Source organism: Rhipicephalus sanguineus, chromosome 7 (genome assembly GCF_013339695.2).
Source record: "Rhipicephalus sanguineus isolate Rsan-2018 chromosome 7, BIME_Rsan_1.4, whole genome shotgun sequence".
NCBI lineage: Eukaryota > Metazoa > Arthropoda > Arachnida > Ixodida > Ixodidae > Rhipicephalus > Rhipicephalus sanguineus.
Window position 1 is genome coordinate 128,104,421 of NC_051182.1, and position 18,206 is coordinate 128,122,626.

The 18,206-nt window shown below is 53.2% G+C and overlaps 1 protein-coding gene across 1 annotated transcript in view; it reads left to right on the top strand.

Moving 5' to 3' along the window:
- Nucleotides 1-18,206, top strand: part of LOC119399884 (ras GTPase-activating-like protein IQGAP1) — a 38,251-nt gene that overhangs the window by 14,829 nt on the left and 5,216 nt on the right. The window contains exons 6-13 of the mRNA XM_037666761.2: nucleotides 2,076-2,420; nucleotides 5,897-6,216; nucleotides 12,129-12,564; nucleotides 13,505-14,135; nucleotides 14,656-14,890; nucleotides 15,325-15,496; nucleotides 16,166-16,384; nucleotides 17,412-17,642. Coding sequence (XP_037522689.1) covers nucleotides 2,076-2,420; nucleotides 5,897-6,216; nucleotides 12,129-12,564; nucleotides 13,505-14,135; nucleotides 14,656-14,890; nucleotides 15,325-15,496; nucleotides 16,166-16,384; nucleotides 17,412-17,642 — 2,589 coding nt within the window. The remainder of the gene's footprint in view (nucleotides 1-2,075; nucleotides 2,421-5,896; nucleotides 6,217-12,128; nucleotides 12,565-13,504; nucleotides 14,136-14,655; nucleotides 14,891-15,324; nucleotides 15,497-16,165; nucleotides 16,385-17,411; nucleotides 17,643-18,206) is intronic.

Consider the following 18,206-nt stretch of genomic DNA (forward strand, 5'->3'; position numbering starts at 1 on the left):
ACCTGATGGCAACTCTGCAGGCAGTGATCCAGTACCTGCCTGAGGAACATCCGCTGCGAGCCACCTGCCTCCAGGCGATCGGCGCGCAGCCAGGTGCCCCCAGGAACGAGTAGACTCGCCCCTACTCGTCGGCACATCCTCCCAAGGAATCCCGACATCGTCGGCCACGGCTGACCACAACCTCGGCTGCGGAATTCAACCGCTGCAGCCTCAGCTCCATGCCAACTTTGCCGCGCCCGCGCCTGCTGCGCTTTGACCCCTTTCCTCTTTTCTCTTTCTTCTCTTCTTTTTCTCCCACTTCCCCCTACCCCCCTAAGGCACTGCGCCGTGCTCCCTATTGGGCTGCAGAAATTAGGTGCCTTTTCCTTTTCCTTTCGAATCACTATACACTTTCTAGAGGAGGCGTTGCCCTGTACACTAAGCAATGAAGGGACAGGTTCCACTACGCAAAAGCAAGCTTGGCGTTCCCCTTAGTACTGCCCCCCCCCCCTCCCCCACCTGCTCTCGTCTGTCTCCTAGCCTAGCCCATATCATGGTCTGTCCATGACACTGACCCCCTATTTCGTTTGCCGGTTGATCGCTTTTAGAGCGCAGTTCTAAGGTGCCCGTTCCTGCGTTGAGCAGCGTCGCCGTTGGCGTCGGCATCACCGATAGAGCGAACGCGCGGTCTGTCGATATCACGAGCCACTGGCCTCTCTAACCTCGCGTTCTTCCTCCGTCACGCGCGCTGGCCCTTCGGTCCGAGCTCGTGCTCATGCAGGGCTGGCACGTGCACTGCGGCTGGCTGCGCTTGTCGTAACGGGACTGTCGGCGTTTCGCTTGGTTCGCGATGCCTGCAATGCACAGAGTGGTGTGCGTAGCACTAGAGCGCAGGCAGTTTATGTGGCAATATGTAACGAATGTTACGTTGCTAAAACTGCGGATAGCCAAAGCTTCAAACACAGTTGGCGTTACCCCAACACGAAGCTGAGCTCAGAATTCGCATTAGTGAGCATCATAATCGTCGGTGAATTTTTTTTTTTCTAGACAGAAAGGCTATTTTTTGAAATATTAGTTAATTACATTGTCAGAACACCGCGAGAAAACGCGCAAGAACGAAAGTGTATGTGACGACACCACTTTGGAATTTCCGAAGCAGGTCGCTGCGACGTCATCGATTTTGACTGCGTAGGCTGGGGCCTATGTAATCGCTCATCGCTACAAATGATTTAGTACACTGTGCTACGAAGGACAGTCTTGACATATGAAGTCTCGGTAAATTTCATTGAACCATGGCCAAAGTACCCCGAAAGACTTTTCAGATCGTGACGTCACAGTGACGTTCATGTGCTGTAGTTTCCGCAGGAAAATAAAAAATGAAACTCTGACCATTTCGTCTCCTAATAATGATCGTATGATGGCGAAATTAACCGAGGATAATTTATCTGTCTAAATCGACTTAATTTTTCACTGCACTTGAGAAATTTTTAAAAATTCTTTATCGATTGAGGTAAAACTTGCCGAGTTTACGTATATTTGTGAGCTGATTTCAAATATGCAGTAATTTTTCGTAGTACAGAATATAGTTTATAAAATATCATTTTCATGTGCCATTTTGAAAGCTATAGTTGGCCTAGACTGAGAGAGTTACAAAGTCAATAAGAGCTGAGTGCAAGAAAATAAGAACGGACGCTCTAAATTTATTTGAATAGAAGTTATGGTATATGTTGAACATTTGTGAGTGAAATGCCAGCTTGACATAGACTCACTCGCGAATGTTCAACGTATAAGTTTTGTTCAAATAGGTCTAGAACATCCATTCTTGTTTTCTTGCATACAATTATCACTCCAAGTTATTCATGTGCTGATTTACTTCGTAACTTTTCAGTTTAGGCAAGCTATAGTTCCAAAAAACCACATGAAATGATTATTTTAAAAGCTACGTATTATACTGGAAAAATAACTGCATATTTGAAATCTGCACACAAGTATACATAATGAGCAAGTTTCATCTCAAGCCATAGAGAATTGAAAGAACTTTTTTACGAGACCCCCCTCCCCTTAACTTCGGCCCGCACCTAATTCACTGTGTGCAGGTGGCCGTGGAGGCCAGCAACATGTGCATCGGCCTGGCCACGCTCAACGTGGGCGTCTGCAACCAGAGCACGGAGGACGTCCGCGGAGGCCTGGAGAGCCTGCGGGTGGTGCCGCTCTTCTGCAGCGGCAGCGACGACGCGGCCACCGTCGAGGCGTACATGCGCGAGCTGCGCGTCGTGTTCCTCGACAAGAGGGCCCCGTTCGCCTTCACGCCCATCGAGTGGTTCGCCTACCTGGTGCGGCCGGGACTGTTCTTCAACCTCAACGTGGTCCAGTTCCGGAGCGAGTGGTCGCCCTCGCCCAAGGCCGACCACACGTCGTTCCTCTCGCTGGACGATGTCCGGGTAAAGCTTGGCACTCGCTTGTTCAGGTGCATTGAGTGACTCAGTGAGTACTTGCTTGAATGAGTCACTAACGTGACTAACCGCTGAAACACGAACCACTTGAATGGCGGGGTCACTGTATGCATTGAGTGACTGAGTGGCGTGGTGAGTGACTTGTGGAATCACGGGGTGACTGTGCGCGGCCGCCTTCCTTAATCAGCCATGGAGGGTGCCATACCAACCCCATATCTGGACTCGGTCGGACCTATTCCGTCGTTGTGTAATGGGCAGGGTTATGGCCGTGCAAATTTTCCGACATTAATGGCGGACCCCTGATGTTGCATTGCAAGAACCTTTACCCGGCGAAACTTGTAGCGCACATAAGACACGTACGAAGACGGTGACGACAGGACGATTCGCTACAAGTTTCGTCGTGTACCGCTACCAACATGCCCATTCTCACGTCCTTCCACATTTACCTCCCATCTTCATTCGTTTTTATGCATTGAGAAATTTGTCTTCTGGCCTCTTCCAATGTGTGGGGGAGGAGGGAGGCGCCGAGGTGAAACCTCACCCCCCCCCCTCTCCCCCCTAATATAGAAACCTGCGCACGCCTGGGCGTGCTCGGCAACGTTACTAGAACAAACTCAGTTTCAAAGCTCCGTATCTCCGCCAGCGGAGGAGGGTGGTCCGAACGGCGGTCGCGAGAACTAGCGGCGCTGCAGTTCCGTCTTGCGCCACTATCGGCGCGTCGTCTGCTGCCACGGCTGCGGTCCGCCACGCAGCTGCTCGCGGCAACTGCGCGGCAACTTTCTTATTGTACTAGTTAGGTGGATACTTAGGTGGATATGCATAAGGTCGTCTGCATGCATTGGCCCGCGTGCGTTGTTCATTGATTGGCTACGAATCGATGTTCGGTTTATATTGCCACGCCCACTTCTTGTTTTATTTTGATGTATTCGGGTTTGACCAGCAAGGACGGTTATCAACGCTCGACGCTGTCCGCGAAACAGTGTTCGAGAAGCTTCGCGATTGTAATAGATCGTTTTGGTAAGATTGCGCGCTGCACGCGAATGTTCCAGCTTTGCCGAGAGATAACGCCGCCACCAGCGATATTGCTGGAAAGTTCGATAGCGCCTGTATAAAAGCCGACGCGCTTGACCGCTTGTCAGTTGATCGACGGTCGACGCTCTGTTCGCCGCTATCGGTGTATTGCTGTAGTTTGACTTTCAGTTTCCTGGCCACAAGTTCGGCCAAATAAAGAGTTTCATCTCGGACCTGCTGACTGCTGCCTTCGTCGACGTCACGACCCTGTGACAATATTTGAGCTGTCTACATTGCGCTTAACTTCCAAGCATAGGAGTTTCTAAGCGAATGAGGGTTTTCAGAGTAATTTTTATAACTACCACCACAACTTTAGCCGCTGCCGTCTTATCTAGACCAAGAACAATAACCCAACACGTTTGTAAAAGCCGTTATAGTGCACAAAGAAGCGTACTTGCTCGAGATACAAAAAGGTTCTAGAAAAACAGTACTCATGTTTCTACAATTTATTGAAAAAAACTTTCTCGAAAAACATCACCAATGCTTTGGAATGTGTACAAGACACGTTTTCGCGACTGTTGAAGGAATACTGACCCAAAATCGGAAAATTTTGCGAGAACTCGGGAAATGAAATCGCTGTGTGCAATTACATCGAATAGATGTCGTCTCTGAGCAATTTTTTCAGTGGATAGTTGTATTTTCGGTGTCTCATCTGTCTACGTCGCATCCTTCTACGGTGCCTTAAACAATTCGAACAGATCGGCCATGATGGGCATCGAGCAGTTATTCGCGCGTACTCTGTCGCTAGAAGAGTCGTCAGTATTCAACTTCGCCCTCAAGAGCTCGGAATATCAGCATCAACTTTGGGCTGTCCAGAGAGCTTGCGATGCGGCGGTTAGGCTAGGTCTAACTGTCCCCACGTGGGAGAGGCCCGCGGTGTCACCCTAAGGGGTGGCACTTCTCCGGATCTTTAAATAAAGTTCTCCGTACCGTACCGAGCAGATGTTACATGCCCGCAGCACTTTACACTGTACGCCAGCCGTTTGCGTTTCGTGCTGTAGCCGTTCACTTCGCAGTTAAACTGCTCGTCAACTACAATTATCTTTTACACAATAAGTCTCCGTTCCCGAAGCAAAGTGTGGGATTGGGCTAGTTGGTATTCCATTAATAAACTGCTCAGCGCAAAAAAAATTTGACACGGTACACATAGAAATGACGAGGACCAGCGCTGGTCCTCGTCTTTTCTATGTGTGCCGTGTCAAATTTTTCCGCTAAGCAGCCCGTTCCCGAGCCGGCGAGTGTAAAATATTCCGCACATTTTGTTCAATACCTCGTCGTAAAACCTCTCAAAAATCCACTGCTTTGAAGGCATAGCGACGGCTGGCAACTAATCGAATGTCAGTGTGATGTAACTCTCAGTCTGGGTAGCGTATATAGGTAATCGCTTGCCTTTCGTTTTGCTGTTCTATTTCTGACGGCTCCTCCAAATTGGGCACTGGGCTTTCGCGGGACGCCGTGCGTTTTGCGGGGGATTTGCGCCTAAATCCCGAACATTTTGGCTTTGAAATGTGGTGTGGAAGTACTGGGGACAAGCGCGGCACGGCACCTGGCGCGAGTTCCCATTTTCCACGTGGGATCAAAACTTCTTGTCCCGCAACGACACGACAATAGTGCTTTACAATGCCGTCACTCTCAAAATGGACGTCACAGACCTTGCATTTCGCAGCAAGCTTTCTATCTTTGCGATGCAAAGCTAGAATGGCGTAGGGTCTTTTGCAGGTCCGAAGAAGTGTCGTGAAGCGGAGTCGTCGTTGCGGTAGCCGCTCTTGCAGCCCGGCGCAAAGCAAGTCGGCATACCGCACTGTGAATCTGTTCGCCCTCGTTACGCTTCGTACATCATGCACGTGTCTTCGTACAAGACGCTAAGCCTGGTCAAGAACAGTCGCAAAAATGACGAGCTAACAAAGCGCAGACGACGCTGTAACCCACGTGCGCTCGTACATCGGCGGCGCCGATCACAACAAGCGCCAGCCGCGGGAGCTAGACCAAGCTAGACTAGAGTTACTGTATATGCTACCTATACAGTAACTCTAAGCTAGACGTGACTGCAGCGCCACTAGTTCTCACGACCGCCACGCGGACCGCCTCTCCGGCGGAGCTTTTAAACTGAGTTTGTTCTAGTAACGTTGGTGCTCGGAATCTCGGAGCAATCTTGTGGCGTTAGTATCATGGTTTTGGAGTGTGTGTATGATTGATTAACTGAGATGTTTGACTAACTTATTAACTGATTTGTTGGGTTTACAGTCCAGAAGCACCGCGAAGGCTGCGAGAGACGTCATTCATATTTTTATCGTAAGCTTTCGTCTGGTACGCTCTCGATGTTTGCTTCGATCGCCTGAGCGATTGCAGATCCGCTATTGTGCCGTGAACGCGCTGTTTCTTTATCCGCACAGGCCGTGGTTCTCAGAGTGAACGAGCAGCTGGAGGCGGCCCGCATCCTGGCCCAACTGTCCCCGCTGGTCGTCCGCTTCCAGGCCTGCGCACGCGGCTTTCTCATCCGCAACGCGGTGCGCGACCAGTACTCCTTCTACTGCCGGCACCTGGACGACATCGTGCTTCTGCAGTCGTGGTTCCGGGCGGTAAGGCAGCGGCGGCGCTACCGCCGCATGTTGTACGAGCTGGAGGCCCTGGTGCCGTTCGTGGTGCGGCTGCAGTGCTACGCGAGGGGGTTCCTGGCCCGGAGGAAAGTCCTGGAGTTCTACGAGTACTACAAGTGAGCTTTTACTGCAAAGCCGTCACAGTCGGCCCTGTGCCGTTGACGTCATTGACGTATCGCTGTCACGGGGCCTGAGGCTCGGCGGAAAGGGGGAAAGGGATGCGCCACGCCGAGAGGGCCTCGCTTCGGAAAGGGGGGAAAGACAATGCCTCACCGACAGGGGCGAGATTGAAAGTCATCGTAAATGGGGGAAGGCGTGAAAAGTAGATCAGTGAAGGGATTTAGCACCAAAGAAATGTCACTAAATGGACAAACCACTGGCGTACCCAGATGGGAGGGGATTAGTGGGTTTCAACCCCCCCCCTCGAAATTTTTCAATTTTGGGTATATATGCAAAAATCCTCGGTATTCACTGGCACCAAATGAGCACTGGTCGCCCAGTCCACAACTAGTCGCATACTCCTTGTAAACGTCCGGTAAGGGGCCGCTGTTGTTGTTGCAAGCTGATATGTCGCGACGGATGAACCACGATTCCAGGAGTTTTCCCCCGTCTTTGTTCCCGAGCCTGCGTTGTCGCATTGTTCGTTATTACCTGTTGAGTCAAGTCGAAGTTAGTCTTCTAGAATCGTGGGTATATATACAAGCACATATACAAACACACACATGATCATACAAAAAGGGTGGTTAAATCCCCCCCCCCCCCCCCCCTCAAAAAAATTTCTGGTTACGCCACTGAGACAAACATTTGTTTTGTCAAGACGTTTATTAGCGGGCACTCGGCGACGGCGACAGTCAAAAGCGGGGCCGACTCTATGCACGAGGAGCGTGCTCTCAGAGAAGAGGCGACCCACTAGAAGGCGCTCGAGAGGACGACCCATTACCCACTACGAACGCTTCGCTACAATTACCCCGGGTACGAAAAGGGAGCCGCCTGGCGACCTAGCAGCTTGTCACTATGAGCGGGTCATGGTAGGGCTTCAGGCGCTCCACGTTGACAATGTCGCGCCCTCGACGGCGCATGTCCGAAGATGGTTCGATGGGTTCGATCAGGTAGTTGACCGGGGATGTGCGCTCCACGACACGGTAGGGGCCTTCGTATTTGGGCAGTAGTTTGGAAGAGAGGCCAGTTGCAGTGGTCGGGACCGAGAGCCACACGAGCGAGGGAGGAACGTGGACTCAGAAGTGGTGGTGTCACCGCGAATGCTCTTCTGCCGCTCTTGTTCGTGCGTTGTAAAGGTCTTCGCAAGCTCGCGACATTCTTCAGCAAGCCTGGCTGTGTCCGAAATAGGCGCACATTCAGATTGATCTGGCTTGTAGGGAAGGATGGTGTCGATTGTGTGCGACGGGTGCCTGCCGTACAATAAGAAAAATGGTGAGAAACCAGTAGTGCTCTGAGAGGCGGTATTGTAGGCGTACGTGACGAAGGGCAGAATGGCATCCCAATTTGTGTGGTCGGCGGCGACGTACATCGAGAGCATGTCGCCGAGCATGCGGTTAAAGCGTTCGGTGAGGCCATTCGTCTGCGGGTGGTAAGCAGTAGTTTTGCGGTGAACAACGTTGCACTCTTTGAGAATGGCTTCCACGACTTCGGACAAGAAGACACGGCCTCGATCACTGAGCAGCTCCTGGGGCGGACCGTGACGCAGGATGAATCGGTGGAGCAGGAAGGAGGCCACATCGCGCGCTGTAGCCGCAGGGAGGGCGGCAGTTTCAGCGTATCGCGTGAGGTGGTCTACAGCGACGATGACCCAGCGGTTACCAGCGGATGTCAGAGGAAGTGGCCCATGCAGATCGATGTCAACGCGCCCAAACGGCCGGTCAGGGCAAGGTAGAGGGTGCAGACCTGCCGGCGACAGGTGCGTTGAAGTTTTGCGGCGCTGACAGTCGATGCAGGAGCGAACGAACTTCTGCACGTAGCGGTACATCCCTCGCCAAAAGTACCGTTGGCGAATGCGGTGGTAGGTTTTCGATACGCCAGAGTGTGCACACTGCGGATCAGAGTGGAACGACTCGCATATGTCAGAACGCAGACTGCGGGGTATTACTAGTAGCCACCGGCGGCCGTCGCCGTTGTAATTGCGTCGATGGAGCAGGTCGTCGCGAACGGCGAAATGGTGGGCTTGACGACGCAACGCGCGAGTAGATGGTGTGGCCGACGGATCAGTCAGTAAGTCTATCAATGAGGCAATCCATTGGTCCTTGCGCTGTTCGGTAGCAATGGTGTTAATGTCGATGGGAGAAACGGCAAAGTGAGACACTGAGCTGTGGTCATTTTCGTCAGGCAAGGGAGAGCGCGACAGGGCGTCGGCGTCAGCATGCTGGCGTCCGTTGCGGTACAGCACGCGGATGTCGTAGTCTTGCAGGCGAAGTGCCCAACGGGCGAGACGGCCTGAGGGATCCTTCAACGACGACAACCAGCACAGTGCATGATGGTCGGTGACAACATCAAACGGGCGACCATACAAATAAGGCCGAAACTTCGCAAGGGCCCAGATGATTGCCAGGCATTCTTTCTCCGTGACGGTGTAGTTGGTCTCGGCTTTAGTAAGCGTACGGCTTGCATATGCCACGACATATTCTGGGAACCCAGGTTTGCGCTGCGCAAGGACAACGCCGAGGCCAACACCGCTGGCGTCCGTGTGTACCTCTGGGGCCGTTGGGTTGTAGTGGCGTAGTATGGGAGGAGACGTCAACAAACGACGGAGCTTTGCGAAAGCGTCGTCGCACTGTGACGACCACGAGTTGAGGGGCCCGTTGCTGCCAAGGAGCTTCGTCAGCGGCGATATGATAGTCGCGAAGTTTCGGATAAAGCGCCGAAAGTAGGAGCATAATCCTACGAAACAGCGCAGTTCCTTGACGGACGTAGGCTTGGGGAACTCTGTCACGGCTCGAAGCTTGGCTGGATCAGGGAGAATTCCGTCCTTGGACACGACGTATCCTAGTATCGTCAGCTGCCGTGCTGCAAATCGGCACTTCTTTAGATTCAGTTGTAGCCCGGCCTCGCTCAAACGCGTCAAAACATGCCGCAGGCGTTGAAGATGCGTGGAGAAGTCCGGGGCGAAAACGACGACGTCGTCGAGGTAGCACAGGCACGTGTGCCATTTCAAGTTGCGCAGAACGGTATCCATCATGCACTCAAAGGTCGCGGGCGCATTGCACAGCCCAAACGGCATGACGTTAAACTCGTACAAGCCGTCGGGTGTGACAAACGCTGTCTTCGGTCGAGCGTCATCAGCCATGGGGACTTGCCAGTACCCTGAGCGCAAATCGAGCGATGAAAAATATTCTGCTCCTTGCAGGCTGTCAATGGCGTCGTCTATTCGAGGTAGGGGATAAACGTCCTTACGGGTAATCATATTGAGTCGTCGGTAGTCCACACAGAACCGCACAGAGCCGTCCTTCTTCGCAACGAGAACGACAGGAGACGCCCACGGGCTGTTGGAGGGTCGAATAACATCGCGGCGAAGCATGTCTTCGACTTGCTCGTTAATTACACGACGCTCTGCTGGCGATACGCGATATGGACGTTGCCGCAGTGGTGGTTGGGTGCCAGTGTCGATGTGATGCGTGACAACAGACGTGCGGCCGAGAGAAGTTTGCGCGACATCGAACGAAGAACGAAATTCTTCCAACAGGCATAGAACTTGCTGGGAACGCTCGACCGATGTAAGGTCGTCAGCAATCGAGGAACCAAATACATCAGCGGGTGACGAAGCGGGTGATGACCCATCTGCTTTGCGTGCGGGTGACGGCCCAACCGCACGGAAAGCAGATGGGGCGGTTGTCGGCAGTGCGCCATCGGCTTGCCGGGCTAGGTCCCATCCATGTCGCAGGACGCGAGGGACGGGGCGGCGGCTGATACGACTGCATGGTGGTCTGCAGTCGAGGCGTATGAATGACGTCGGCGTACGCAGCCGGCGCACTCGCTTCGAAGCCCTGAGGCCTGGCGACGGCTCCGGCGTAAGTTAGCGGGGGCACCACAGGGAGCGCTGGGGACGGCCTGGCTACAACTTGCGCGTAACTGAGAGGCGCAGGTGCTGGAGGGGGCTGGTGGTATTCCGGCATGACCTCCGCGATTTCCTGCTCGATTGCCCGGCGTAGGGGAGGCAGCAGTGTGGTCGACGGCTGCTCAACATGCTGCGGGTGAGCGAAGGCCAGTAGAGAAAACTGGCGGGCAATTTCCTCGCGCACGAAGGACTTGATCTCGGCGAGTAAGACGGAGTGGTCCGACGTGGCCGACAAGCCAGCGAGATCGGCGTCGCGTGATGGAGGTCGACGCGTCATCAGCCACTGCCGGCGCAGCTCCTCGTAGCTTTGGCACAGCGTGATGACTTCGGCCACAGTGCGAGGGTTTTTGGCGAGCAGCATGGTGAAGGCGTCGTCGTCGATGCCTTTCATAACTTTCCGGATCTTGTCGGACTCAGACATTGTCGCATTGGCTTTCTTGCACAGGTCGAGCACGTCTTCAATGTAGCTCGTGAAAGACTCGCCGGCCTGCTGGGCTCGTTCACGTAAACGCTGTTCAGCTTGCAGCTTGCGAACGGCAGGCCGGCCAAACACGTCGATGATGGCGGTCTTGAAAGCCGACCACGTAGCGAAATCGGATGCGTGGTTGTTGTACCATAGGCCGGCAACACCCGCGAGGTAGAAAACGAGGTTGCTCAGTTTGCCTGCCTCGTCCCATTTATTGGGGACGCTCACACGCTCGTAGATCGCGGGCCAGTCCTCGACGTCGGTGCCATCCGCGCCGGTGAAGACAGGAGGGTCGCGGATGCGGGGGACACCTGGACATGGCGTCGGTGCAAGAGGAGGCGTTTGCTGGGCGGCGTCTTGAGTCATGGTAGCAGGCACGGTACGGGATCGAAGCTCCAAGGGCATCGAATGCGGACCGTAGTTGTTGAAAGGGCACAGCACTCTCCACCAAATTGTCAAGACGTTTATTAGCGGGCACTCGGCGACGGCGACAGTCAAAAGCGGGGCCGACTCTCTGCACGAGGAGCGTGCTCTCAGAGAAGAGGCGACCCACTAGAAGGCGCTCGAGAGGACGACCCATTACCCACTACGAACGCTTCGCTACAGTTTGAATATCTTGATTCAAGGGCCCCTAAACCATCTCCGATATTTTTTTAACATTTCAAGCAAACGCGCGCATCGAGTTACGCGACAGCGCTACGGGCCGCAGGCGCGCCACAAGTTTCAAGAAACTATCCCTTCTCCTCTCCGGGCCTTTCGGCAATCCCCAGTGTTGGCTGTGACGTCAACATTCGGTTTGTCGTGTCGTCCACAAAAAACATGTTTGTCTCGTCGCAGGTACGCGCGCTCGCCTCTCTTCCTCCTCGCACGGTGAGAACTCGTCCCGGAGAGACGAGCTGATGAACGGAGCTGAGCGAAGCAAGCGGGGTCTGCCTTTGGATCATGAAGCACGTGTAGCTCCGTATTAGGACACCGCTTCGAGAAATTCTAGCGTCTGCGTGTTCGCTGAAGACTAGTGCACAAATGCAACACCACAATAACCTGTTTTTGTCGCTGGTTACTGAGGGTCTTGTGCTCATGCGCATGTATATAGCTGCGGCGATGTATTCCACACATTGTTCACAGTTGTTAGTAGTGCTCGTCCGTGTTTCCTTTTTCCCCCGTTTTTTGCACTTCACTTTATCAAATATGCATAATCAATTGGCCCAAAGTTCTACTCTTTTATAATCGTAGACGTGCGCGGGGTTCCCCATCAGGGGTGGTGGGGCGAAGGTTCATCGCAGCGCCCCCTTCCTTACTAAGTGAACTATGGGGTAGACTTTGCGCACCCCCCCCCCCATCTTATTTGACTGGGGGAGGGGCGCTCCCCCCCCCCCCCCGGGCGCACGCCTATGTTTTTAATTAATGAACGAGTGTCTCGCGAGAATATATGCTTTCGCCGGTGCTCTCGTTTACGGCAGCTGGAAGGAACTGTCAATGTTTTTTCCTTGGAACAGGGACCGGAACGAGGTGGTGACGTTCGTGCAGACCCGGTACCGGAGCCACCGCGCGCTGCGCGACTACCAGCTGCTGACCAGGACTACGCCCACGGTGCCGGTGCTCCAGCGGTTTCTGCACATGCTGGAGATCAGCGAGTACGACCTATCCGAGGAGATGGAGCTGCAAAAGGTCAAGGAGAAGGTGGTGGCCACCATCCGGCACAACCAGGGCCTCGAGAAGGAGGTCTTCCAGATGGACATCCGCATCGGCCTCCTGGTCCGCAACTGCATCACCCTCGAGGACGTCATGAGCCACCGCGCCAAGAAGAGGGACACCGCACTGGCAGCCGTCAAGTCCGACTGGCTGCACAGCTCAGGCGGAGGTCTGACGGCGCTCAGTCGCCGAAGCCGGCAGAGACTGGAGGCGTACCAGCACCTCTTCTACTTGCTCCAGGTAGCTTGAGGTGTTGAACTCTCCGTGATGAAGGAAGCTGAGCGCAAACAAGGGTGGATCATGCAGCATGTTGCTGTTATCAGCCAGTGGGCGTTCCTTTTATCTCGAGCCGAGCTTTGAACAACTTGCTTGTTAACACTGTGACATGCAGATTTTTATGGCTGCTCCACGTTCGTCATGAACGTCATCAGTCATAGATCATTATCATCACAATAATAATAATAATAATAATAATAATAATAATAATAATAATAATATAGTAATAATAATACGGTTTTAACGTCTCAGAACCACGATATAAGTATGAGGGACGCCGTATATGGTGGAGGGCACCGGAAATTTGGGCCACCTGGGTTTTTTAACGTACTACCTAAATCTAAGTACACGGTATCAAGCATTTTCGCCTCTATCGAAAATGTGACCGCCGCGGCCGGGATTCTATCACGCGACCTTCGGGTCAGCAGTCGAGCACAATAACCTCTAGACCACCGTCGTGGGTTATCATCACCATCAGCCTGACTACGCCCACTGCAGGGCAAAGGTCTTTCCCATATGTTTCTCAATCAACCTGGTCCTGTGCTTGCTGCGGGCACGTTATGCCAGAAAACTTCTTAATCTCATCTGGCCATCTAAATTTCTGCCTCTCCCTCGCGCACGTGCCTTTTCTTAGAATCCAGCCTCACTCCTAATGATCAGCGGTTATCTTGCCTTCGCGCTACATGCCCTTCCCATGCCCATTTCTTCTTGATTTTGACTAAGAGTGATGGGTACGAAGCGCAATTCTGCTGTTTCTTCAGGGTAAACATTCAGATTCTTCTGTTTTGACTGACGGTGCGCATAAATCGTGACTGGAGAACTCCCGCATCTCGCAGCCGTCACATTCGCTCATTCATCAGTGACGACCTTGTCTAGCTGGATTGCTATTCTTCATTTTCACCAGGTTGATCCCCACTACCTGGCCAAGCTGATCTTCGTCATCCCACCGGCCATGGCGAACAACTTCGTCGAGTCGGTCATCTACTCGGTCTACAACTACGGCTCGACGCCGCGCGACGAGTACCTGCTGCTGCGGCTCTTCCGGTTCGCCCTGCAGGAGGAAGTGCGCTCCAAGCTGGAGAAGCCCTCGGACATCCTGCGCGGGAACCCGCTGGTCGTCCGCATGGTCGTCGGCTTCTTCCGGACCCGCGGGGGTCACAACTGCCTCGAGCTTCTGCTCGCGCCGCTGGTCAAGGGCGTGCTGGACGACAAGGAACTCAAGATCGACCTAAATCCAGTGGACATCTACAAGAAGTGGGTCAACGACATGGAGACCACGTCGGGAAAGCCCAGCGGTCTCAAGTACGAGGTCACCGAGGAAGAGGCCCTGCAGCACAACGAGGTCTACAAGATGCTGCACACCTCGGTCGTCCAGCTGGAGAACAAGTCCAAGCTGTTCGCCCGGACCATAGCGGAGAGCAAGAGCAAGATCCCGTATGGAATGCTCTACCTCTGCAAGGTCCTCAAGAAAGCCCTGGAAGAGAAGTTCCCGGAATCAGCCGGAGAAGAGATCACCAAGGTGACCTATAATTTTTGTGAATTCGACAGGTCAAGTGGGCACCCAGCCTAGAAGGTAAATGTAAGAACAGTGTAACAAACAAGAACAGACACACAAATAGTACAGTGTTTTTCGCCAGTCCTTGTCTGTTGCGCTGTTCTTACATTTATTTGTCCTGCCAACGTGCGCAAGTTTCATAGATAAAGCCATGGTTTTGATAAGAGGGCTTGTCCTCCTTGTGAAAACTAGTGGAGACAAGGACCTGTATCAAAGCATTGGCTCTATATACTGAAGGGCTCCTTTGTTCAGCTGTTGTCACTCGCTCAACGTCCTCATCTACCTGTCAGCCTTTTGTCTGTTATGCTTTCTTGAAACCTTGGCCAAGTGACTGCTGGTTTACGGGGAAGTAAGCTTCTGAGGACGAAAGCAATCAAGGTTGGCAGCTTATTAATATAGTTGAGATTAAGGAGTTTGTAAGATGCCCCGATGTACACGTCATATTTCATAACTATACATATTTGCTTATGGTCTATCCATTCGCGGCTTACTGTATTCAGGTAATCGGAACATCCTCTACTACCGCTACCTCAACCCGGGCATCGTGGCTCCCGAGTCGTTTGGCGTCGTCAATCTGGAACCCGAGTGCCCCGTGACCAACGTCCAGCGTCGCAACTTGGGCAACATATCCAAGATCCTCAGCTCTGCCACGTCGGGTGCGCCGTACCGCAACAAGCACGCATACCAGGTCCGCCTGAACAACCTCATCGAGTCCTGCAGAGAAATCCTACATAGGTATGCGCTCGTGTTTGCAGCAACAGCAAAAAGAAAGATGGGGAGGAGAGGCTGAGACTGAGGAACATACGGGTCTCATTCATTCTGAGTGCAGTCCTGGGAGCCATTCACGACTTGATGCCGTGGTTAAGGTTTATGGACGGTTCTGATGAATCCGGTTCGTGGCTCCTAGTCACCTAAGAGGGGGACGGGGGGGGGGGGGGGGCAAAGTCTGCCCCATACGTGACATAATAGGTAGGGGAGGCGCTGCGATAAACCTTCGCCCCCCCCCCCTGAAGGGAAACCCTGCGCACTCCTATGGCTAGGAACATTGGGGCATAGTAGCAGTGCGCATACGAATCACCACCTTCACTGAGCCTGCCACGAATCCAGTGCCTTCGCACAGTGCCTCGACATGTGTAAGACCTCTCTTGTGTGGTTCCTTCGTGGCGTAGGTTCTTCATGGAGGCCTGCGAGATCTCCGAGCCGGAGGATCGGTTCAACGTGGACAGCTACTCGGAGGCCACGTACATTACGCCGCCTACCATCACTCTCACGGCGCTCGAGCTGCGCAGCACACACAGGTTGTTGCTGGAACACGAGGATGACATTGCGCCGGACCCTAAGGTATTAGCGAGTTTCAGTACTGTGTACTTCGAGTCCGTAACGGTATTTCTTACACGTAAGAACGCCACGTTTCGCATACAGCGCGCGCGCAGAACTCCTCGTATACACGCTATGCGAAACGCGGCGTTCTCACGTACTCTTAGAACACCTCGAGGCAGGCCCGTAGCCAGGAATTTTTTTCGGGGGGGGGGGGGGCACTTGCTGAAAACCTTGACTTTTTGAGAAAAACACCTATTTTTATTATTTATTTTAAGTAAAAACGCATACTTCACCAAAGTTTCGGGGGGGGGGGGGCAGGCCCCTAGACCCCCCCCCTGGCTACGGGCCCGCCTCGAGGTGTACCCAGATTGAGGTGTACGCTGAAGACTCCCCAGGGGTTCCCTACTACGGCGTACCTCATAATCATATCGTGCTTTTGGCACGTGAAACCTCCAGCTTTTTCATTTTTCTTTCGTCCGCGGGTACACATCAGTTTCACGAACTGAGGCACATTCACAGATCCCGCGGAGCTCCCCGTCGGGACAGACCTGCGTCCCCAGAATTTTAAGCTTCGCACGTTCGCTTACAGCGAGCCAGTTTGGTCTGCAGTGACGTAATAAGCCGATTCCACAATGATGACCTTTATTAGGAGCAGGGTAGATTTACAGAAACGCGCACGTATCTTCTAAGGATCCCATGCACGGGCTTCTGCAAGACCTCGGTCCCGAACCGACGCTCGAAGACCTGGTAGGTGGCACGTCGTCGGCCGACACCATGGATGTCGGGGTGCTCTCTGCGGCCAAGGTTTCCCTGTCCCTGTACGGGAAGTTCTCCGAAGAGGAAGAAGACGTTCCAGAGACCGACCAGCTGCTCAGGGACACCAAGTACATGCTCGTCGAACTGCTGAAGGTGAGTGTGCCGACGTGGGCATAAATACGAATAAACCCAGTAGAATGACACGTACTTTAATGGCAAAATGCCGCGTGATCGGTACATGTCGCCATGGACGTCGGCAGGATTTTGTCTGGGGGGGGGGGGGGTGCAAAACTGTGTTGCATTGCGGTGGATGAGGGTGGAGCGCTGGTGTGGCTTGGGTGCGGGTACAGCCACTGTAGTGCGGGCAAGTGGTGGTGTGGCTTGGGGTGGAGGGGGGTCAAGTGCCTCTTTTGCACGCCCTGCCGACGCCCATGCATGTCGCCCTCTATAAGGCGTCTCCCAATGTTCAGGCGCACGACAGCAGCGCATGTGAACTGCTTCTCGGCATCTCTTTGTGTCTCGAGCTTTGCCGTCTCAGTGACTCAAGCGTCGCGGAGCACGAAGACGCGGTTGTAATCCCCGGCCATGACGGCCAGATGTTGATGTATAAGGGCAACTCTGCTGCTTGTTTTTGCATTAACATACATTTCGCGGACGATCAAAGAGATAACTATGGTCTCAACTAGAAAAAAAAAAGACTATCTAGCTTTTCGCTGAACTAGCTTTATGGTGTATGGTGTATTCGGCGTAATGGGAAGGACTTTTTTATAATCGAAGTTAATATGGGAGTCAACGAAAATAAGTCAAGGTTCACACCACGTGGTCAGTCACGGTTGCCTTTTGCTAGAACAAAGTGTCAGGGGATACCTGCGACTTGTTCTAGATAATGGGCAGCAGCAAGAAGCTATAGACCGTATAGGACAAGAGTTTAGCTGTCACTCGGCTATTTCTTAGCAATAGCCGTAGGCGTGCGCGAGGAGGGGGGGGCAGGCCTACCCTCTCTCCTCTTACATACATGCTTTCATCCATCCCCCCTCTCCCGCGTCCTGGTAACACCTCCCAAAATAGAAATTTTGGATTGTTGATCGGGGGTTGACGGCATTTCGGTGCGGTACATGTAACAGTACAGTTGTAACAGCTTCCTTCAACCCAAACGTCGATGGGCTGTTTTGCCGACCAGGTGTTCCGGCACGCGAGAACCGTGGACGAGATCCTGCACGAGGAAGTGGCGCCTGAGCTGGAGCGGGCCTTTCTCGAGGCCCAGGCGGTTGTGCGCGTGCCCAAGGTGTCCACGTCGAGCCTGTTGGGGCGCCGCAAGTACGGCTCCCTGTCGGCATTCCGCAAGGCCCTGCTGCGCAACCTGGACATTCTTGAAGGCCGTGGCATCACCACTGCCAAGGACGACTACCAGGTGATTTTTGAGATGCGACTCGCGGTTCATGCACAAAGGCGTCAGTCACAGGACAGGAGGGCCCTCCCTGCTGGGTGCCCGCAGACCTCTCGCTATAGCGGGCAGCCCGCACATGACTGTATTAGTCCCATATTTTATTTTATTAATAAGTATGTTCATGAGCTACACAGATGCGAGTGGTGTCAAGCATTTTGTTCGTGAGGTACCCAGTGCGGCGACCATGTTTTAAAGGGACACTAAAGGCAAATAACGATTTATGTCAGAGAGAAAGCTCAATGTATGACGTCTAAAACGGCAGTATTATCAACAGTAGTGCCCTAGCTACTTGCCTACAAATTAAGCTAAATGATTGATGATCATGATGATGATGATGTCTGTGGTCTTCCCCTTTACACCGGGGGGGGGGGCACCTTTTAGTGTCCTGACCGGAACGAGAAAGAAATAAATTTTAAAAAAAGAGAGAAACAAAGAAAAATCACACCAGGTGTACCACACGATGAGCGCCACGAGCGGGGCATTTTGGAAATAATCCCGATGACGGGAGAGAGTACGACTACAATTAAT